The following is a 24,042-nucleotide window of genomic DNA, read 5'->3' on the forward strand; positions in this document are numbered from 1 at the left end:
GAAAAAAAGAGATCAGCTCCCCAAAAGCATTAGCTGTAACGAGCAGCCTGAGTGATGCTAATTCTAACCCAAAATCTGTGTGCTATTTCAGGCCATTGGAACTTGGGCTGCTTCAGGGTCTCTCTGCTTAGGTCTGTCTGCAAGGGAATTTAAATGGCTTCCCTTTGGCAGATCCTAATCTTCCCAATACCCGTGGTAACCATTTGCTTGTGAGGAGTGGGATTCTCTGTGACTTTTGGGAACCCTTGAGACAGGCAGAAAATGGTACGTTATGACACTGACAATCAGACTATCTTGGGTATTGCCAGTCACATCCCCGGCAGGTGCAAATATCCCATCTGGAGACTCACATTGGAAACAATGTCCTGTTTTGCTATAATCTGTCCTGGAGTGGGATTTCCCAGTGTTTTGCCTGTTCAACAGACTGGTTTATCTCAAGCAGTCTGATAATCAGACAGTGCAGTTTACAGTAATAACAAGACACGAGTTAACCCAATTTAACATGTCTTTAGACAGTCACAAGCGACAAGCTTCTCTGGGATGGGGAAAGCGTTTAAACAAGTTGTCCTTGTTTGGTGAGGATGAAGTAGAATTCCAGCTCCTTTGTTGGAGCCTGAATGCTGTCAAGGAGGTGGGATGTATGAAACACATTGAATCATGAAAGGGACAAAGATTCCCTTTCAAGTGGAAAAATAAATTCAAGCTATTAAAAGTGACTTTTTCTCCCCCTCTTTTTATTTCTTATTTATGCCAGCAGAGCTAATCCTGCTCAGTGCACTGCTCAGATGAAATATAGCTAGATTCCTTTGAAATCATAAACAGGAAGATCTTTACCTCTGGGACTGGGCTGCTCCACCAGAGGTGAAAAGTTAAATGTACCCTCCAGCAATTGTTCAACTCATAAAAATTAAAAATAATGTGTTGGTCACATACATTCAAGGATATCATGGAGAGTGATTAATGTGCAGTCTTCTCTATCCGCTCTTACCTCCTTCAGTGACTCTCCCCAAAACTTGATTATCTGCATTTCTTCCTTGATTTTTATTATTTTAAGATTGCTATCTCCATACTGTCTTGACTCCAGGTTCTGAGCAGAGAGAGCAAAAGCACAGCTGTCATGCCTCTGCACTGATCGACCTTCCAGTTATGCAGCAAGGGGTCAGTCAACGTGAGTGAGTCTAAGAGGACTGGTGCTGGGACATGCTGCACAATTAAAGTCACCATCTACTCAGGACAAGAGCAGGCTTCACAGGCTTTCACTCACTCTTTGTACTGGATGCTGTCATTAGAACATGTGGCAGTAATTACGCTCATAAAGCAGGGAGCTTTGTGTCTGCTTGTTATTTTATTTTATTTTTTTTAAGTTGTGCTGCAGAAGCCTTTCCTTAGGTAAAGTCTTCTCTTTTTCTTTTTCTTTTTCTTTTTTTTTTCTTTTTTTTTTTGGATCATGAGAAGTAAATGTACCAGCAATAGATAATATACAAGTGGATCCCACAGGACACCTTGCAATGGCTTTTATTCAAAGGGTTTTATTTCTTGACCTCTAAAGGCATTTTGCTTAGGTAACTTCCTGAAGATCTTCACATATACAACCAAATCCTCTAGTTTCCCACAGCTTTGAGAGTACCTGACAGAACCAAAATGTGGACCATCCAAGAGAGATCTGCATGCCAAATTGGGTACTGGGCAGAGAGAGTTTTGAAAGGAGGGCCATAAGCATGCGACACTACTGCAAGATGCAGTGTTCCAGGCATTTCATAAGTTGTCAGTAGACAGTTCTTTGGACAAACACCCATTTAAGCACATTTTCTCTAGTTTTCAGGGCATAAATGGTAGTTGGCTTGTTACTAATGTCTGGATTTGTCCTGACACTTCTCAGAAGAAAGCATATCTGAATGTTCTCATGAAGACTTACAAACTCTTCCTGTGGTGGAAGCCATGCAGAACGTTTAAAGACAACTTTGTTGACAACTTTTAAACAAGATGGAAATCAACTTTTTACAAAGTCTGACAGTGGTAGGACAAAGGGAAGAGTTTTAAACTAAAAGAGGGGAGATTTATATTAGATGTTAGGAGAATTCTTTACTCAGAGCATGGTGAGGTGCTGGAACATGTTCCCCAGTTCACCTGTGGACTCCCCATCCCTGTAGGCATTCAAGGCCAGGTGGGATGGGTCCCTGAGTGGCATGGTCTGGTAGCTGGCAAACCCCATGGCAAGGGGTTGGAACTTGATGATCTTTAAGGTCCATTCCAGCTCAAGCTTTTCTATGATACTCTGATTCTTTTCTTAGCAATCTGCACAAGACCTAGATCATGTCCACACACCTTTGGCTGCCTGTGTGAACGCGTGCCTTGCTCTATGCAGGCTGGAGGAGACACTCAACTCTCTCTCCATAAGGTAAGTAAAACCTCTGGTACAAATGTAGCAGTGTTTATGAGGGGGAGGTACCATCTCATAGCATTTAGTGGTGGTGTAAGCTTGACAGACCAAACTAGGTTCATGTGTACAAGCCTTGGAATAAAGAAGTCAGCACACATTTTCCCCTAGGCATATGGTACTTTTTATACATATAACATCAGAAAACAGGCTCTTGTTCCAGCCAATATTAACTTTAAATTTAGTCCTTTGCTTTCTACATCAATACAAAGTCACTGGGCCGTATATTCAATTTACTCAGATCCATTCAATCCCACTGGTATCAGTAGCAACGTATGGGTATGAATCAGCCACACAGGACTGAGTAATAATCTCAGCGTATTCAGATTTAAAGTCTTCTTTTTCGTGTTGTTGAAGTTTCAGCTTGGTAGGAACTTTGGTAACCGTTACTTCATGCTCTATCTAGTTGTAAAGTTTTAGGACATTAAAAAGAACTTTCAACAATCTGAACAAAATGTTCATTATCCTATTGATAAATCAACCAAATACAATGTGTTGTTCTGTCCACAGTCCAGCTAGGACATCTGTTTTCTTGACTGTATGGTACTTAGCACAATGAATCATTTACCTCCAGTCATTTGCAGTCCCAGCATATTATGCTGCCTAAATCATAGGAAAATTCCAGGCGGTCTCCTCCCAGTATTCCAGCCACATTTCTCTTCTTACTCCTACAGCAAAAGCAATGGGCTCTGCATCCCTCCATCTCTCCCATCACAAAACCCCCAAGACCTGTAGTTTACAAAGACTCCCTTTTTGCCTGCCCAAGTTATCACATGCAGCTTTTTTCAAAATACTTTGTGCGGGTTTTCTGGTCTCTATAGCTATGCCTATATTAATAAATAAAATTAATGAATAATAAATAAATAGATAAAAATGAATAAGTAAAACTTGTTGCTCTCCAGCCCTCCCAGTGCAGCTCCCAGATGTCCTTCTCTGCAAAGCGTTCAAGCTCTCCTCCGGGAGCCAGGCGATACCTGGGTCATGGCCCAGGACAGTGCCAGCTCAGGCAGGGAAACAAAGTCATGGGAGGGTATCAGGATTTGGGGGCACTGCTGAGCCTTCCTGGGTTTTCTGGTGCATGCAGAGCAACATCTGATGGCAGGTAGCTGGTCAGCTGCCCACAGGCGGGCAGACTGAGGCCATCAAGGTAAAGAACCTATCATCTGGAAATTGCTTTTCTGTAGGCTTCAGTCCTTGGATGCAATTGAAGCTCCATGTATAAGGAGCAGCAGTGAAGGAGTGCCCCCCTGACATGGGGCATTTTCTTGTCTCCCCACAGAGATTCCCAAAATGTTTTCTGTGGGGATGTAAAGCAAAGAAAGGAGAGGTAGAAAACAAAGGTAACAAGTTCTAGAGACAATGACGTATCTGGACCTAGAGCACACATCTGATGGGGTTAGCACAAGGGATTTGATTATTGGGGTATGTTCCCAGCCCAGGCTCTGCCCTGAGGAAAGCATCCCTTTTCCTGTGTAGGAGGGGAGCGTGGGTCTGGGAAAAGGCCAGGACTGCTGAGGGATACCTACCGTACATTTCTACCAGAGTCCTCCAGCACCAAGAAGCAAGGGAGGCTAGAGGGAGGGGTAAGTTCAGAGACCTGTGCCATATCCCAGCCAGATAGATACACATCTGGCTAGGATGCCCTGCTCCAAATTTTAGCCAGCTACCCCTGTCAGAAACACTACAACAGCTTGGTTTGCATGGAGCCCCTTCAGCAACAGCTATAGCAACTCCTCTCTCCCAAACAGAAGAGGCAGTAATTTAGATTTTCTGTAGCAGAGCTTTTGAGAGATCTTAACTATAAGCTCCTGGGGAGTTCCCAGCTGTATGTTAGGCTGATCACACAGGAAGATGCTATTTATAATCTATGGTATTAAGCACTAGCATGGAACAAGGTTAAAAGTTAAAGCACTGCTTAAGCAGCTTTCTGGTGTCTGTTGGTCTTGGGTTGGTCTAATAAAACCAGGGCCTCCAGCATGTAACTGAGGATCAGAAAATAAGAAAGAAGTCTCAGAAACAACAGCTCTTTGACAGGAATGTTGCCACTTTCTGTCTCTCGCTGCCTTTTCTTCCTTGCACTTGCCAGGAACTTGGACTCCAGCTCATAAGAGGGAAAATCCTAAATACCTGATGACAAAGAAATAAATCTAACAGTTCTGAGGCTATTCTTGAGACACTTGGGGAGTTTAATTCATTAAGTGGTAGAAATAGACAGTTTGGTATCTAGAACGGTATGAAAGCTTGGAGTACCATCAACACCAAACAGGAGAGGAAAATCTGATAAACTGTTTCACAGTCACACTCAAAAACACCTTGAACTTCAGTCAAAAGTTCTCTTTTTCTTTAGAAAAGCCAGTTCTCCCATGGCTAAATATAGCCCAGGACAGTGCAGATAGCTTGTGCTCTATACAGCCAATCTGCCTACACTGTTACCCTGCAACCACTCCCTTTTCATCTATTGATTATAAGATTATGATATCTAAATCAGAGGAAACATGAGGAAGAGCAAGCTGTGTTCCCAGTGATAAAATCTGCTCTTTTCAAGATGCATCGCTGGAGGAAAGGGAGGTCTGACTGAAGGGGCATGCAAAGTTTTAAAAACTGCCCCAGGACTCCCAGCAGCTTCTGCCCGGCACTTGGGCAGTTGCATAAGTACTGCACATTGTATGAGGCAATAGCTCCATTATTTATGAAACAGCCAAATAAACAATCATGTAAAGCCACTGCAAATGGTCAGAGTTAAAAAAAAAAAAAAAGAAGAAGAAGAAATGTTTGCCTTTGGGCAGAACACCTTTGCTTTGGCAGCTTTTTTTAGGGGAGGTGGGGATGTCTTTTCCAAAATATCTTGACATATTTAAAGCATGATGGGCTTTGCTGAATTCATCCTTAGTAGGACATTCATTTGTCCTTTCTGCCAATTAAAGTTCATTGAAAACACATGCAAGTCTTGCTTTTAAACAGGAAACTTACTCCAAATGCACTGATAATTCGATAACTCCTTGCTTTTCCAGTTTCCTTCCACCCAGCAGTACATGCTCACTGCTCAGCCATTTGCTGGTCACTGGGAAGTTCATCCCTCTCCTGTCATTTTCTCTCTCTCTCTTTCTCCAAGTAAAGTCCCACAACCAGGGGCTGACCGACCTTTGCTGTAGCTGCTGACAGTGCTCCTCGAGGCTGTGCCAAGCTCACTTGTTCTTGGGACACCAGAGCTGGTCTTCGCAACACAGCATGTGGCTGTCCGTGGGTGCTGATCCACTTGTCAGGAGTAACTGGGGACAGATGTGGACATCAGAAAGATAAACTGATCTGCCGTTTCCCATTTAATTAAATTTTTTTACTCACTGACCAGCTTCCCTAAATATATCATTCTAGAGATTTTTACATAGGAACAATGACCTGGAAAAGGCTTTAAGTTCTCCACAATCAGTAGCAAAAGCAGTAGGTAAAATCTTTCACAAACCTTAGTGCCATTAGGATTTTCCCTCTGTGTTCCTGTTGACAGGTTATTCCAGACCAGAACGGCTCAGCAGCTGGAAGTGAAGGGGAAACAAACATGAAAAAAGAATACTGTAATATAGCAGTGTTATTGTTTAAAGCAAGCTGATGTCCTAGCAAGCTTCCCCAGATCGCCATTTTTAATTCTTCCAGCTCAGTAGGATTTGATAAAGTGATTAGCCCAAATGCTTAACCTCAATTCTGGGTGTTGCAAATTGCTTCTCCTGGGAGGAGAAATGAGCATTTTAGTCAAGACTTTCTCCATTGCAGCCTGATTTTTCTTACACAGCACCAATAAATGTCCTCCAGTCAAAACTGCTTGAAAACCATACTGTACTTTGAACTTCTCCTTTGTTTGATACTCCCCCTGTTTTGTTGGTAGCACCTATGAGCTCAAGTGCCATGTAACTAGGAGGCATCAAACCGTTCCCTCATTTAATCCTCAGCAAGATATCTACCAACATCAGTGATGTATAAGATCGCTCACTGAAATAAGACATACTAAAGTCACCTATTTTTCAGTGTAAATATGTTAAATGTCATGAGATCCAAAACTCCATAACACCCTTTGTCCATCCTTCAATAGAAATATTTCAACACAAACAGTTCCGAAGCCCTGGGATCTCATTTCTTCCCACTGCTTATCCACACATTAATTGGACTTTCCCCTTCATGTTTCACTCTGTTATTTCACGTATCTCATATTGAGGGTTTTATCAAAAGCTGAGCAACCAGTAATGCTTTTGATACAGACTGCCTGACATGCCCCACTGCTCCTGCTTCAGAAGAAAGCCACACACCTGATTCCCATTACAACAACATAGCCTCACAGGGTGCTGCTAGGATAAAAGGATTTAAAAATAATTTACAGCCATTCCAGGGTCCTGTTACAAAGTTGGACCAGTGAAAATGAGAATTTATATTTCTGACTTTGAACATATCATCTATTTCATTTATTTTAGGGGTGGTGAATGAGTAATGTCTTGTCCCAGTGGGAGCCTCTAGAGGGGATCTGGAGGATCTACCACCCACTGCAGTTTTCAAGTAGTTCTGTGATACATCAGCTGGTATCAGTCATCTGATCTCCTGTAAAAGAGCCTTGAAAGATGACTTTCTCTCTCACTTCACCATGATACAGCTTCCTTCTCCCTGTCCTACTCTTCTTAAATGGTCTTCTTGGCAGGAACCAGAGCAACACATACTGTCTCTTACTCCTGAGAGACTAGAGTAATTTATAGCTATTATTTACCCTAATATCTTTGGCTCCCTAACACTCATATCATTTAACCTTTTGATTTCATCTTTATGCCCAATGTAGCAATGTCTGCTCCATTCCAAGGTACTTGTTATGCTTGGATGAGTGTTCCATTTTACATAGGAAGGAGATTATTGGGGGAGCAGAAGGTCTTTGCATTTCTGCTTGATCATGCAAATTTTACTTTTGTCTATCACCCAGGCTGTACAAAAGAAGCTATATAAACAATGGAAGACAATGCCAATGTATCTCCTTTGTTTTCATGGGAAACGCCAAGATCCTCTTTGAGAAGATACATGGCAGAGACTGAGCTCACTAACTGGTGCAGCCACACAATGCAAACATTCATCCTTTCTATGGGAGAGAAAAGCAGAGCAGGGAGATACCTATTTTAGGATGCACTTCTCACATTCCCAACACAGAGCAAGATGCTACTGGAGTGCTACACAAAGAATATGAGGACTAGTGCAGTGGCAGAAGCATTTCATAAATTAAGGCAATTCAAAGTCCACAGATCATTATGGCAAGCAAAGGACTTAACCCTGATTAGTAGCAGAGACTAGAAACCAAATGTCAAAGCCAAGGGCATACCGCTCCTTCCAGAGCTGGAGGCTGTCCAGCCTACTGTGAAAGCAAAGAAAATATGGTGCAGTCCCAAGCTTTCAGATGGAGAATAGGGTTAATCCACTAGAAAAAAAAAAAAGAAAGAAAGAAAAAAGTATATAAGTATCTAAATTCACTAAAAGGAGAAATCAGATTTCTCCTACCCAGTCGGAATAGAGAATAAAAGATACAGAATTAAGATTTGAAGCCTTGTATTGCCTATTTTCGGATGCATGGTAAATTGAGCAATTTTGTTTCTGGCTTTCATTGCTTTTATGCTCTATGACTTTAATGCTCTAATCATTTACCAAAATGGAGAACAGTTACAAAGGAAAAGCACCTCTCTGGTCTAGTCTCTTGAGTGTTATCCTGTTGTACAGTGGTAGCTGTATTGCTAGCTCATCTCAGAATACAGCTTCTGCTGAAAATTTCTGCTTCTGGCAGTTTCCCCGCACTTCTGCAACATCGTCTCATGGCCTTGCCATGGGACAGAAGCTGCAGTGTGAGGCGAGACAGCAGCAGCACCAGGAACAGCCTGATGTTCACAGAAAAACATCAGAGGTAGGCATGGAAGGCTTTCAGTCCAAAAAGCAGCTGTTATCTTAGCTTGCACAACAGCTTGAGGGAGAAACCAAGAGCAAGTTAAAGATAGTTATTTTTGTTAAAACCAAAAAACAGACAAGTGAGCCAAATCCATAATAGCTAGGCTGTGCACACTCTCACGTGTGCCCTCCCACAGACACACAGAGTTTTATGTGTGGTGGTAATGGGATGCCTCCACCAGTAAACAAGGGTTGAAAATGAATCTGCTTTGATGGAAAAACTACAAGCATATTAAGAACAAAACAGAACAGAGTAAAGAAATCAGGCCATTGTCATAAAATCTTGGCCTCTGCAATTACTTGGATAGAAGATCACCAAAATAAAAGCAAGTTGTTCCAGAAAACAGTTTTGGTGATTTAGTATATAGTGTTCTTCCAAGTCAATACTGAAATCCTCCTCCAGCAGATGATTAGGAAGAGCTATGCTGTTAGGGGCTCTGTAGAAGAAAGTGCTCTTTGAAAGGTCCCGTGGCACCTTATGCTAGAGGAGAACGTATTAATCAAAGTGTCTGGTACAAAATCTATATCTTGACTGTTATATTCAGAAGATGCTTAGAGTTCCCAGCAGTTTGTCATTTTTATTTTCTCTCCTGAATTGCCAGGTTTTGTTGATGTGCACTGTTCAGCTGTTTCCTAGATTTCGCCCCAGAAGAGTCCGCATGCATTAAGGAGAGAAAGCACATTAACACGTGCCTTCCCAACGCTCATGGGTGGCTTATACTGATATTCCAAGGGACCCTTCTGTTCCATAGATTTGCATTTTACTCTTCTGACAATTAGCAAAGCAGCTTTTCCAAGCTTTATCAGGTTTATGCAAAATAGTATTGGAGTTCAATCTGCATTCATCTTCTTACAAACTCTTAGCTCCTAACTCAGCAAAGTACTTCAAACAGGTTACTGATTGCACTGATTTCAACCCACTAGTAAAATTAAGGCTGTTTTTCGTTAATTGGCTACATCAGCACTTTATTTGTCTGAGCTCCAACTAAGCATGCTTCAGAGGAGCCACTGGAATTTGTAAATGACTCATGTCAGTCTGAGGAACGGCTGAAAACTGCCTTTGTCTCATTTATTTACTAAAGAGCATGCAAAAATCCCAGCCTCAATACAGTCAGTGTATGATTTGACTGCAGCAGCGATGAAATTTTGCTCCAGCATTGTAATTCAAGTGTACCTGGATCTTCCCTTTTGATTTGTAATACTGCCCGTCTAATCATTTATATCAAGTGCATAGGATGAAAGCTGAGCTTTGTCTTTAGTCAGGCACACTCATAAAGTTTTTCACCTGTTAGATTTTTGTTACCCAATGAAATAGCACATTGCCTGTAAAAATACTTTTAAAGCAGTCCTCTCTTTTTTGATCTGCAACGTTATCTCAGTCTCACCTAACACCATACTGAAAGACAGCAAGAAACCTTGTGACAGTCAGCAAGAGGAGCTTGCACTAGCCACAGGAAGTTTGTAACAGCAGTAATGGCTAAAATAGCTCCCACTACATCAGTCTGGAGAGTGTTTTAAAAGGGGGACAGTGTCTATCTGCTGTTCGTGGTGCTCTCACTCACCTGGTCCAGGAGCAACAATCAATGGCATGTCAGCAATGCTTGCCTGGCATTCACCTGCTACTCCTAACTCTGGCAGGAGCTCTCTTAAATGTTTCCAGTGCTCACATACTGTCCTTCTTTAAGTCATCATGAATGTTTTGCTTTTGCACCTCGGCCCCATGTTACCAACACTGCACTGGTGCCAGCTGAGCATGCCATCTCACTGTTCCCTCCCATCCCAGCAGCATGGGTTGGCTGCACTCCCCTTTGGGTTCCCACTCCACTTGCGGTCAGCCTGGTGTCTCATCTACACTCATATGCTGAATAGCACGATGCAGCCTTGTTCCATGTCTACATTTTGAATGCTCTGTCTGCTTCCACAGCTGAAATCCTGATGCCCTCTGCTCCTTGAAGGACTCAGACACACTTGCACCATATCCCACCCTCTTGTTTAATTACCAGGGGGTAACAGATGGCTCCACCAGGGAAGGCATGGCAGCCACCTGTACTGCATCAGCACCCAGGGCACAGGTTAGGATGCTAGGAGAGGAGAAAGAGGGATGTCAGAACAAACCCAAAACAACAGCAAAATTACTGTCCATACAGCATTTGCTTAATGGCCTTGAACCTGTAACAATGCTGATGTTGTTAAAAAGAAGACATAAATGGAAAATCTGTTCCAATTTATCACAAAAGGGAATTAAACATACTCCTCAGCTGTAATGGCTTATGAGATCATCATGGCTTATGTCATGTTCTCCATTTTTGTCCTCCTTGAAGAGATACTTTACTGTAAAAACAGAAAGTGGTAATGAGCAGTTTCTTTTGTTTGTTTGTTTGTTTTGTAATTACAGTCATGCATTTTTCCTGTACTAACAATATTTGAATGACAGAGAAATAAAATTAACCTCTATTCCCTTCATTCTTGTGCTATCAGGTGTTGGGTTTCTGGTGCTCCCCACAGTGTTATTAAAAACAAATTGTGGAAGGGTGCTTTCTTTTCTGACCACCTCTCCCTCATGCTGGATTTAGTCCAGCCAGGACTACCCAGGAGGCATGCATCCATCAGAGCAGCTTTACATTGGGCTAAATGGGGGTTGGCCAGCCTAGAAAATCAGTTAATGGTGTGGTTTGTATTTCCTTGTTGCTGTTTGTTTTCTGGATATCCTGTGTTAGATACCAATCCCTGATGCAATTATCACCTCTAACAGCTTGAGGATTATTAATGCTTTTGTTTTTTAAAAGAGAGAACTGCTCGTAAAACAAACAAAAAATTAAAATAAAATGGCTGCAATGCAGCCCAACTGTTGTGTTGTCCAAAAAAAAAAAAAAAAAAGTAAAGTATGATGCAACAGCATGATGCTGAAAAGCCATCAGTGAAGAAATCAGCACAGTGATTGTACCCCTTGCATGTACACGCATACCTCCTTCTACCCAAGTGAAGAGACAGTCTGCACACCCAAAACATGTGGATCATCACCACAGTGATTCTGCATCAACAGCAAAACAAAGTAGCACTGCTGAGGGCTACCGGGCCTTGTGCAGGTAGGGGGAGGCAGGGGACTTAACTGCCCCATGTGCTGCTGAAGCTTCATTCCTTCAGTGCTGGAAAGCCCAGAGAGAGGCAGACAGACCTTGGTAGCGTTACAAGCAGGAGCAGGGAGCTGCTTTCTCGGGGAACAGCTGGGACCAGCACAACAATGGAACACATATAATTCCCTTGCATTAACAAGGGAAATAGTTTCTTCTTTAAGCCACCAAGCATGCTAAATCTGATCCTTGGGAAATTTTACTGGAGAGCTACACAGACATTGGTGAGGCAGGAAAAAGGCTTCTTGCCTCCCCAGTGGGGTAGCAGGAGGCTGAAACCATGGGTACTGTGCCTCCTCTCCCTGGGGCCACATACCTGCAGATTTTAGAGGGCAACACTGCCTACACTTTTCTTTTGGACAGAGATAAAGAAAGGATTTCCAACAAGCAAAAAACATTTCATGCCCCCCATGAATCAAATAAGCTGAGCACACATCCAGAGGGGTGGCAGGGAAGATCTGATCTGTGCATTTTCAGCCAGTTTTCTTCACCACCCTAACATATTTGAAAAGTGTCCCACTTTCCGAGTCAAAGCCGGTGTTATCCCAGAACTTGAAGCTCCTCCAAATGGTATTTACCTTCTGAAAGAGGTTAAATAGACAAACTAAACTCAAGGGAAATGCTGGAAATCTGAGCACAAGCAGCAGCAATCCTTCCTCCCGTGCCAGCCATGTTGTTTTGTCCCTGTTCATGCTAAGAACCACCTCACTTCCCTCCCGTGTCCATATGTGATGTCCTGCTGTGCAGCTGCTTAAATCAACAACCATAGACCTGACTATTGATATCTGACATACAAAACATTAATCGCACACAGATCTTGTTTGATGCCCATGCCTTCAAAGTTAGGCGCTCTGCAGAAACCTCCCCGATAGCTTCCCTCTCCCAAATGGCAGCAATTCCTCAGTGAGGTTCAAACCTCTGTCCTGTCAACAGTCTTCATTTAATGAAAGGTGATGGCTTTTTTTCAGAATTAAAATGTAATAACAGTTGCATCTAAACACCTGCTTTACCCCTCTGTGTTTGTCAGTGGAAGTGTTCTTGTTGCGTCTTACACCAGAATCCCCTGCCTGCTTTGCATGCCAGGCTACATTTCCCCCCTTTTATAGGTGTTTACTGTAGGATATATGTTTTGCTTAGATATGGAAGCTCATACCATCTCTCACACAACACTGCAGCCCAAGCTCTATACAGCGATGTGGCTGCTATGTGACCCTTTAGACACAATGCCATAAATCCAAGTGCAGATGAGAAAAGTTATCATGAAATGGTGCCATGGTACAAAAGCTAAAGACTGGCACTTTGGGTGCCATCCATCTTGTCAATGACTGTAAAATCAGGCTGGATCCTTTTTTAATCACATAGTCTTTCAAAGTGAAGCAAAGGTTCAGGAAACACATTGGAAAACACTGTGTTTTGTTCTGTGGAAGGACAGTTCCATAAGCCTTGAACACTTCAAAGGGTTTCCACCAGGAAGCACAGCTCTCTGGGAATGTAATCTGAGTGATCATCTTCATGAGGGTCACATTTTGGAATGCGAGATCTGAATTATGTCCATGTTTGTACACGCCTCTACGGCAACTGTAAATCATGTCTTCACCCTCAAGGTATCAAATGCAAGTTCAGAGCCTCTCTGCAACGCACACTGCCATCTTGACATGGGTATCCATCCTGAAAAAAGAGGGAATGTTGGACAGAAAAGATGTTCTCATGCTTGTACTTAACACTGATGCTTTTCATTCAGAGATCTTTCATCGGAGAGCATTATCATCTCCCTTAGAGAAGATGTAGTAGAATCTAAATCCATCCGAACTTTGTTAAACCCTAGGATTAGGAGTGTGATTTGTGTGGAAGTGACAAATCTCAGAAGCACGCCAGGGTCTAATGGGAACAGCTAGAATCAGTCAGCTCAACACATTCTGCCAGGCCCTTGGCAAACCACGCGCTGCCCTAATGCACAGAGAGAAGTAGATTAGGGATTCAAAAGGGGTATATTACAGTCTCAGGAGCTGGAGCTGGTTATAAGTCTATTAGCATAACAAAAAGGAATGTACCAGGGTGGGAGTGCTGCCAAGGGGAGTGAGCACTCATAATTGCAGGCACAGGAGGAGCAAGCAGAGCTCCTGCAGGGGCTGGCTGCAAGCAAGCCCAGTGAGCCTGCAGGAGCTTCCAACAGTTTTCAGGAAAGTAAATAAATTGCTCTATAAGTAGTGCCTCCTTATTTATTTTCACTGAAAGTATGACAAAGAGCACAATAACACCATGTGACAGAGCTAACTCTCATCTACAAAATGCTATTTTTTAATATAATCACCACCGCTAGCTATGCATTTTTGCCAGTGATGAACCAGAGGCTGCATACCACTTGTAAAAATTTGTGCCAACGGAGGTAACCCACTGTCACTGTTGCCAGTGCTAAAATGCACCACCCACTGCCTGACTGCGCTCACATCCACACACTGTTGGTCTCGACTGGCAGACAGCAAGCGTCAATGAATGTCAATGGGTGCCATTTTTCCACGTGGAGGAAGTCACTTGGACACCTTCAATTCATACACACTTCCATGTCAGACGCCGTTTTGTCAGTGCCCCTTTGCTGTCGTCTGTCACATGACAACAACATGTAATGGGATGTTGGCAGGAAGGTTCAACCTCTGCTTCTACCAACATCGACCTCTGACTTCGTGGGCCAACATAATAAAATAGGAAGCAATACTTTCAGGGCAGCCCCCACTGAAAACCCTTATCCTTTCTGATTTGATCCTGTGCAGTTGTGCAGGAGAGCTTAAGAGTCCACTCACTGCTGGCTAGAGTAAGTAACACTGTGTTTCCAAAGGCTGTTTGGGCAGAGAATAAGAAGTAGAGCAGGTGTCTTAACCTTAAGATCCTGCAGCAGAGTAGAAAGTCAATGGATCTGTTGAAGAGCGTTTCCCCAATCTGTCTGGGTGCCAGCAAAGAAGCAGGCACCAAGGTACTTCTTGTGGCTAGCAGTTTGGCATCCTCACCCATGCTGCCAGCAAGGCAAGGCAGAGCAGAGCAAAGAGACCATGGGATGCTGGTGAAGGAGAAGGCAGCCCATCTTTGGAAGATCAGCAGAAACTTTTCATTCATTAATGTACTGTGAGGGAAGAATAAACATGGTGAAAAACATTTCAGCTGGAGAGCTGGGTGGGAGGACTGACTGGTGCAAATGGAACCCAAGAGGAGGCTGGAGAGCAGGAGAGTGGGAGAAAGGCATTAGCTGAAGGCAGAAGCCCACCTTTCCAAAACAGTTGTCTGGGGCTACCCTGGAACAATACATGCTCCACCTGCATTGAAACACTTAATTTCAGGGCAGAAAAATGACTGTTCTACAAACATACTTTTTGGTTCAGAATGGGGAAACAGCTCTTAAGGGCTATTTTCCTTTTCTTAGTAAAGTACACTGGTGCTTTCAAAAATCCTCCTCCTCTTATCTGTTTGGATGGACATATTTACTAAACACAATCAGAATTTACCAAGTGTTTTATTCTGCATGGAGCAGCTTTTGGGGGGAGTTTATGACTGAAACAACAGCTCAATCTAACTTCTCGCTAGGCCTGTATGCATTCTGGGTAAAGCAGTCTCTCACAAGAGCACAAATGCAGGTCCCATCCCTCCTGCTTGACTTGAGCAGTCCTTTTTAGCTCTCCACAGCAGAGGAAACCAGAAGCTCTGTGCAGGCCTTTGGAGCCCTTCTCTCTCCAAGGGACAGCATTTGCAGGAGGGCAAATGGGAAGTCATGTCTGAGCAGAAGCTGAATTATATTGCCTCAGGCTATGTACTGTGCTAGCATAGTATCTAGTACACTAGCTACTAGCTACAGAAACAGGCTGCTTGTAGCAGGAACAGAAAAAAAGAAAAAGAAAAAAAAATGAGAAGACAGTAAAGCACTGTGTCAGTGGACAGACCTGACTGGAAGGTGGGGGTGAAATTTAGAAGCCAAGAATCAAGGGTAAGTTGTGATCAGAAAGGATGTCTCTTGGTTTTTGTTTCCACCCCAGCTAAAGAGTAGCAGGGATATGATTAGCAGGAACATTTTAAAGACAGTTGGCTCTGTTGTCCACTTTCTCCAAAGGTGAACCAAGCACATGCGATCTTTTGGTTGACCATCTGGATCATGGTGGAACAACAAGGGATGGAATGTGTGCCTCATTATATTATTTATTGGCAAAGGAGTGCAAAGAGGCTTACACACCCAGGTCAGTTGTGTTATTGCAGCTTCTACTGCTTAAACAACTCTGTGTGCACTACTTCAAAAATTACCTGGCCTTGCCACATGACCTCCCAGTAAGCCAGCCAAGGTTTTTAACAATGTCTAGTTTCCTCTGCTTCACAGGTCAGCACTCATTATAAACAGTCACTGTTCTCCCAAATGATTTACTGTTAAAGGCAGCTTAGAAAAAGTTTGTGCAACACTAACAGCAAGCACTTCGCTCTTCTTTAGAATGGACTGTCCATGTGATGTAAGTGCAGAAAATGTCCTCTCTTTCAAATATACATTTTGTCTGTGCAGGACTGTGGTCCCATAATTCTTCACAGCATTTCAATGGCACTTGCATAGCAAATGGTTCATTCATTTGCAAAACAAGAGAGATGGGGAGGCTAACTGTTCCAGGCAGTATTTTGCCAGTGCGAACTTGTGAACTGTTAATAGTCAAATACTCTTCAGATTTATTCAAGCCAGAAAACTACCACCTACCTGCTCAGGTCATATTTCTTCTGTTCCTCTTTAAATCATGAGTTTCCACAGGGCCAAGTTGCTTCATGTTTATTTTCTTTAACACATCAAGCCTGCAGCTGGCAATAACTTTTTGGGTTGTCTGGCTGTGAACCTCCCGTTTCAGCCTCTTCCGTGTTGCCCACTCTTGTTTCTATTTAGTGTCAGTCAAAACCCCAAACTGCATTTCTCCCATCTCTTAAAGCAAAACTAGTCCTCTGCAGACTTCTGCCAGCACAAACAATACAGCAATAATAATTAAAAAAAGGTACTGCTATAAATACTTTTATTGCTGGCATAGGTGATTTACTGCCCACTTAGTTAATCCCTATAAAATAGCACAGCTGAACACCTCCAAGTTACATGCATACAGATGACTAATTAAATACATAGTTAAATGACTTGACCTGGCACAATTCTGACCATTAAAATCATTAAAGAAATAGAGCTTGCAGTTCCCTGGAGGCAAAGTCTTCTAGTGAACAATTTTGATGTTGCCATGGCTTGGAGTAATTCAGGGTGGAGGACAGGGACACACACAAGCCAGAGGGACATCCAGCACTTCGGAAGCAGCTGCTGACCCCATCTATCAGCCCACCACCCCAGATCCTTGCTCTGTGCCAGGGAGACGCTGGCAGCAGGACACAGGAGACAGTGAGCCTGAAAAGAAAGTACCTTTGAATGTAGAGAGGCCTTGCAGAGAGAATCTGACAAATTGGTGTGCTGGACAGTTGCCAACCACGTGAATTTTAACTAGAGCGAGTGCTGGACACTGCACCTGGGGTAGGAGAGCCCTGGTTATACATACAGACAAGGGGCTGGAAGCTGCAGAACAGCCCTGAAGAGAGGGGTTTGGGGGTTCTGGCTGCCTGCAAGTAGAACATCAGCCAGCAGTGTGCCCTGGCAGCCAAAAGGGCCAACCATACCCTGGAGTGCACCAAGCTCAGCACTGCCAGCAGGCAAGGGAAGTATTGTCCCCTTGCTCTGCTCTGTGCAGCACTCCAGCACTGGGTGTGGTTTTAGGCACCACAATATAAGAAGAACAGAAAGCTATTATCATTCAAAGGAACGGTGAGAAAATGGTGAAGATTGTAGAGGGGAAGATGTATGAGGAGCAGCGGAGGCCCCTGGGTGCGCTCAGCTCAGAGCAGAGAAGCTGAGGGGAGGCCTCATGGCAGCTGCAGCTCCTCACAGGGAGCTAAAGGGGCAGCGCTGAGCTCTGCTCTCTGTGACAGCCACAGGGCCCGAGGGAACGGCATGGAGCTGTGCCAGAGGAGAGTGGGGGGTTAGGAAAAGGTTCTTCACCGTAAGACGATTGGGCACTGGAACAGGCTGCCCAGGGCAGTGGTCACAGCACCTATCCTGACAGATAAAATGTCTGGTTCCACTTACAGTAGGGAATCGACCAGCACCACCGATGCACATCCCTCTGCTCCAGTAGCCTGGCCTACACTGGCCTAAATGGGAACTTTTTCTCTTGGTCCCATCTCAGGGCTGGATTGTAAGAGCAATGCCTGTTTCTGGTTGGGAGCTGATAGTGGACCCTTATCATGTATCTCAAGCCACCTTTAAGCCTTCATCTGCCTTTCTGCCTCCAGAGCAAACTATGCAGAAGGCATCTGAGGGGGGGATGATGAACTCCATTCAGTTCTCAGGAGGTTGCCAGTGGGAATGTAGGACATATGAAAATGTGTTTAGCTGCACACATTCCTGTTTACTCTGCTGCCTGGAAAGCTCAGGTGAAGAAGTGATGAGGGGGACATGTCAGCTACCACTATCCATCCCATCTCTCTGCTACTTAGGATGTAGTACAATACACCCTAAACACTGTTCCATTACAAGTAATGTTGGTCACTGGTTTTCACGGGGATTTGACAGACATGACCCCCAAACACAGTCCTGAAATCACAATTTACTCTGTACGTGTTTGTAACTAGTGAAACTACCTGCTGAACCACTGTGAGAAAGTCAATTCCTCTGCTTCCTCATCTCACAATGAGCCAATCATTTCTTTCAGGTCTCAGTGTAACTCTATCTATCCCAGTGTCCTGACAGGCAGGTCAGGAGTATGAGGAACCTCTCCAAGAAGTGTAGCAATCATGTCTCAGGTGAGGACAGACTGCTCATAGGCAGAATGACTACAGCTCCTTGGTCAAAATGACACCCAACTCCAGGTTGGGGGTTATAGTGATTTGCTATTTGAGACTCCACACGGTGAGGAAACAGAGAGGGAAGTGGTCTGTAAACAAATGAATCATATTTATGCAGATATTCACAAGACGTTGATGAACAGCCTTTGGTAAATGTTTGCAGGAGCATTTGTACTAAAAGTGTCCTTCTGTTTATTGTTTGAATTGTAAATTAATTAAATTTCTATGAATATTAGCTGATAATGCATGAATGTAAACAGACTATATGTGACATTTACCATCTAATCAGGAAGCTGACACAGTGTCTTGTATCTGAAATGAGAACTGAATGTCAAACATTCCTACTTGCATTTCTTAGGAGCAGTTACATCTCTTTGCATGTGTGTCTCATAGGTGAAACATAAATCTGACTTCAGATGATTTTCAAACAGAAATTAGACTACATTTTTAAAATAAGTTGTGTCTAGTTCAACTGTGAAAAGTTTGCCTGCCTCTAATAATAACTGGCCAATGAAGATCAAATAACAAGTATCATATTCAGTCATGAATCCAGTCTAAAAATAATACCCTGAAAACCATTTGAGAGTAAACTCCAATATAGTCAAAGAAGTCAAAATTGCCTCTTGGGTAATCTGGGAGCAGAAAATAAGACAAAATATGCTGAGTAAATTATTAATTGTGAATTGTCCCCTTGACTCTAACTTTGACAAGATGCTTTTTAGGGAAGTCCGTTTTAAAACAGACGGCGTAAAGTTACTTACGAGGGAAAAAATTGTCTTGCTAAGGCCCTTTTAACGAAGAAGTGCCCTGAATTATCTGCAGAGTCAAACTTATTTTCTATTTCAAGGAATGAGTGTAAAGGAGTACTGAAAAAACCCTGTGTTTTGTTTGACTGCGTATCTTCTTCACCTTTTAATCTCTCCCTTTTCCTTTCTCACTGTCCATAGAATGTTCTCCACGTTTTCAGTTCCAGATTTGGAACCGAAAGTCCAAGTCACAATCTCTGATGCTCTTGTTTTCCTTTGCTCACCCCAGTTTGCTGTTTGCTCTCCCTAACGATTTATGTGTATTTCTTTCTGGCTTCTGGATACCATGCACTGCAGTATTTATATCTCTCAACTTTTTTCCTACAAGTTAAATTTTTGTTTGCTCTCACGAGCAAGAAGCATAAGCAATGCAATAATGTAACACAGTACATTTTAAAATTACTGCCGTAATGTTTTAATACTGTTTGGAAATGCACGCAGAGGTTGAATACACATTGGAAAACACAATAAGGAGCTGACATGGTATGTGCCTCCTTAACAGATCTTTTATCTGTGTGTGCTTTTATGCAGCTAGTGAGATTCAAGGGAGGCTATGGCAGAGGAGGCACTGTTGCTGTAGGCGGGGAGCAATGCAGGCATGTTTGCTGCTGGGGTGAAAGGCATCCCATGCACCTGCTTCATGGCTGCGGCATGCTACAGGCTGGCGTTGACATGGTCTGGCTTGCGGCATACCGCAGGGCAAGGGCAGGCATGTGAGACACCACATCTCCACTGCCCGCAGCCTTCCCAGCCCCATCCGCTGCTGGCAGGCTGCAGGGGTGGATGGGAAGTTCAGGAGACATTTTCATGATCTTTCACCTACTTGTCTGCTAGAACTTCAGGAGAAGGGAGACAGAAGACCACTAATCGACACCATAAGAAAGTATTCAGCTTTATTAATATGCGTGGCACTGAGTGCACTACTTCAGGATAGTATCTTATGGTGCTACCATAACCACTTCAGCCTTTATTAGATTGTGGACAAGTCCACAGACCTCACCTTAACTAAACAGGAGCTTCTACAGCTGGTTACAAGGGAAGTTCTGGGTTCTGTGCTCAGAACCCAGGCCTACACACATTCAAGAAGGATGCAGAAAACTCTGCCATGAGAGAAAACCACAGGGAAAGATTTCTTGATCAGCCACAGGAGGAAGGTAACATCAGGTGTACTCTTCAAAGTTATCTTCTGGTGCCATTCCTAGGAAGGCATTTGCTTTCATCTTTTAAAGGACAGAAAGCAGCTTATTTTCTGCAATGCGCCTTTGTAGGAAAAAAAAGGATGTAAGGTTACCTCTATCATCAGAAACCCTTAAAAATGCAAGGCACTACATGATCTCATTCCTGTGTCTTCAGCAGAGAAAAAGTTGGCACTTCTGTGCTTCCAGCCTAGCACAAGGCTGCCAGGAGCTGTGTTCAGTCTAGATTCAGAGAAGAAGATTCAGTCCACCTGTCTGCCTATCACCAGTAGTTCTCATTGAAGAAGTGTCATATCACATCTAATTTCATCTCAGCCTTCACCTGTCTAACTTGTATTTCCAGGGATCTTGTACGGACCTAGAACTGAAGGAGAACAAAAAACAAAGGTGGATTTGGCCTAGAAACTCCACTTTGCATGGAGAGTGAGAGGAGTTGTGTGGATGACAAGGAGGTAGATGCTGTGGGGTGGCAAAAAGCTCACCTGAAGAAAGACTGACAACAAGTGAAGAAATCTGCCACTTCTGAACCAGAAAATCAGTACATGGCAAGTTGTTAATACCAAGCTTGCCACAACATGTATAGCAGATTTTCAGGTGCATCGCCTGATCAACTGTTGTGTTTTAGATGTTCCATTAGTGTCAGGAAAAGGGGACAAGTTACTGTATCTAGTAGAAACATTTCTTCCATGGGGTATGCAATCTGGGACAACACCAAAGCCTTTTACATGTGCTGAGAAAGGTCTATCTGAGATGTGGTCCCCAGTCAGGGAAAAGCTAGACCAGCTTCTTTAGAGTTGTTGTTTGAAGATTATAACTCGTGTTTGTGCTCCAGCTACAGGAGCATTTTGTAGTCATTCTGTGAAGACAGCTTCCATCCACCATATCTTCCATCATTCCTTCTCTATTCATAAACAGCAGGTCTAGTAGGGCATCTCCCCTGGTAGGCTTTCTTTCCAGCTGTGTTAGTTTTGTATCCATAGTTTTATTGTTCATATTCTTTATTTCTTAACCCCAGCACAACACCCCAGTGCTACAACTTGAAAAGCAGCAAAACACGATGCCTCAACTGTCTGCACAATATGATGAACAAGAGGATGATATGAAAGAAGGTAGAAGGATCTCACTTGGAAAGCCAGGGTAAATACTCACTCTGGTATATGCAGCTCCCTGGAACAGCCACTTACATACCACACTAATAGCCCAGGCATTCTTCATCCAGTACATGCCCTCGCAAATGGCACAAAGGTTACATGCACAGAGGAGACCCAAAGTCATTCTGTGGCTTCTGGATGGCTTTCCAGAGGCCCAGACAGTGTCGTTGTGCTCCTGCAATCAGTCAGAAGGAATGCAGTGTCTGTTTTCATACTGATACTGAGTCTCTTATGACTAGAAGGCAACATGGCTTGTGGAAATCGGTGTTCTCTCTTTCCCTTGTCCTTCCCCAAATCAAACATCTAGGGAGGACATGTTGTGTCTTTGGGCAGAACATAGACAGGGAGGCTCCTAGGCATTAAAAAAGAAATAAAATAAAGAAGAGATTAAAATGACAAAATGATATCCTTAGGTTCTTCATCTCTTCTCTCTTCCCCTCCCACATATTACTTCTCTATTAGATTTTCCAATAAGATCAGTTATTTTTTCATCCCCTGCAGCCCAGATCTCCAGACACAGCACTCAGCATTTCTGATGATCTCATAGCAGTCTCCACAGCAAATGATAATGGCCACAGAATTCACCAATTTTTGCTAAAATCATCCCCTTGCTGTTTGGCATTTGGAGAGCTGAATTATGTCTTTAAAGCAGCACAAGGATAGCAGAAATGCTCCCCTTTTCTCTTCATTTTCCAGGGGAGCAGCTCCACCATGACAAGGGCAGAATCATCCCTTTTCCCAGTCCCTGTTCACAGCATCCCCTCTCTCCCAGTCCTGCTCTGCTGCAAACAGGGAACACAAGGCTGCTAGAAGCAGATTGACATTGGGCAGCCTTCTATATTCTCCTGAGTGACCCCGGCACAGACTGACAGCTTTGCCTCAAAGCTCCCTTTCCAAATACGTAAACACCTATACAATTCATATACAGGACTTTAAGTTTTCATCTGAGTTCATTCTCAGAGCATTAGCCAAATATTCCCAACTGCTGTTAGTATCTAAGAATATCTGACCAAGGAATAGAGGCAACTGACCTTAAATAGGTATGCGTGTTCTTTATTTTTCATTAGTTTTAACAACACAGAAACAAATCAGGAACCTGTTGTCTTTGAAATCAGCAGGAATGCTGGTATGCATCCAGGATGGGGACAGGCTAACTGTGCATGTTCCTTCTCCCCACTGTCAGTCTGTGACAAATTCATCCCTTCAGAAAATGAAGCTTTGCTCATCGTATCTCAGGCTTCAAATACTTCATTTGCTCTGACTAGAGAGCAATATGTTGATAAGCTCTGAACTGCATCAGCTTAGTTACCATTTTTACTAATTAGTAAAATAAATTTTTTATGTCTCAAGATGTGTATTATTCAATCAATGTCAAGCAAAACTGTCAGAAAAACTCTTCCAATTCATTGACACATTAATTACACCTTTCAGACTGTAATATTTTAGATTGAATTTTACTTCAAAATTGAAGTTTTTTCAAAACAGAAATTTTTGAGAACCCTGTTTATTTGCTACTTATTAGAATAGTAGGGATCTTAGTTTGACCTGCAGAGTTTCTACCTCTTCTTTCGTCAGCCACAGGCAGTGAAATATTGAATAAAGAAAGAATGATCACAGATTGGGAAACGATGCTTGGGAAACCAAGTCCCTAAATATCTTAGAGCGCGAACGGGAGAATCACAGTTTTTTGATTCATTGAACAAGACAAGAAACTGAATCTTGCTTGTCTCAATGTACATTTATAATTGTTTCCACAGAAATTAACATTGAAGAAAATGGCTTCTGTACAAAACAGTGAATTTGAAATTAAACATGTAGTCATTTTTGTGATCTATATGAATGTTTAAAAGACAACAGGAAGTGAAAATTCATGTTTCTGTCCTACAGGAAGAGGTTGGTGGTGCCTTAGCCTCAGCTCTGGCCAGCTGTACCCTGTTGTCCCCATGGAAAGCGCACACACTTTTTCCCCATGCTTCACTCAATAAATAGAATGAAATTTCATTTTATTTTCCAGGTGAATTTGCTTTTTTTTTTTTTTTTTGTCAGATCAAGTGTGCTGTTTTTTAAAAGATGGGGAAAAATTTACAGTAAATGTTTGTCCATAACATGACACAGAAGAGAGGTGAGTTGGACAAGCGATTTCATCCAGGAGCAGTAACTTTATATTCAAGATCATAAAGCAGAAGAAAATGGAGAATGAACACTGGAAACAAAATATTCAGTAGATGCTATAGCAAACTTTGTCCCTTGGGTCAGATAAAAATGGGTTACAACACAGTCTGCATAGCACTGGGAATCGTTAGGCATTTGCAGGAGGATGTGATATGGTATATAGAAGATTGACATTTCACATCTCTGTGATGCTATGAAACTCTTCTCCGGAACACTTTAATAAGCCAGAATTAATATTGTGCTTCCCCATGAAGATGCAAGAACATTTTCCTTACTAAGTTCGCCTGGAAGAGAAATGTTCCCTCTGAA

At 42.9% G+C, this 24,042-nt stretch overlaps 1 protein-coding gene across 14 annotated transcripts in view; it reads right to left on the reverse strand.

Annotated features, from left to right (window-relative positions):
• Positions 1-24,042, reverse strand: part of LOC107051951 — a 222,388-nt gene that overhangs the window by 86,524 nt on the left and 111,822 nt on the right. For 13 of the 14 annotated variants that reach the window (XR_005843151.1, XR_005843145.2, XR_005843157.2 and 10 more), the window contains 2 exons: positions 5,898-5,967; positions 5,579-5,706 (listed from right to left, as the gene is read on the reverse strand). Coding sequence is in view for 1 of the 14 variants with exons in the window: in XM_046905578.1 (XP_046761534.1) it covers positions 5,697-5,706; positions 5,898-5,967 (80 nt within the window). In the remaining 13 variants the exon portion in view is untranslated. Of the gene's footprint in view, positions 1,088-5,578; positions 5,707-5,897; positions 5,968-24,042 lie in introns of all 14 variants that reach the window. The other variant, XM_046905578.1, reaches the window with a different exon arrangement.

Source organism: Gallus gallus, chromosome Z (genome assembly GCF_016699485.2).
Source record: "Gallus gallus isolate bGalGal1 chromosome Z, bGalGal1.mat.broiler.GRCg7b, whole genome shotgun sequence".
NCBI lineage: Eukaryota > Metazoa > Chordata > Aves > Galliformes > Phasianidae > Gallus > Gallus gallus.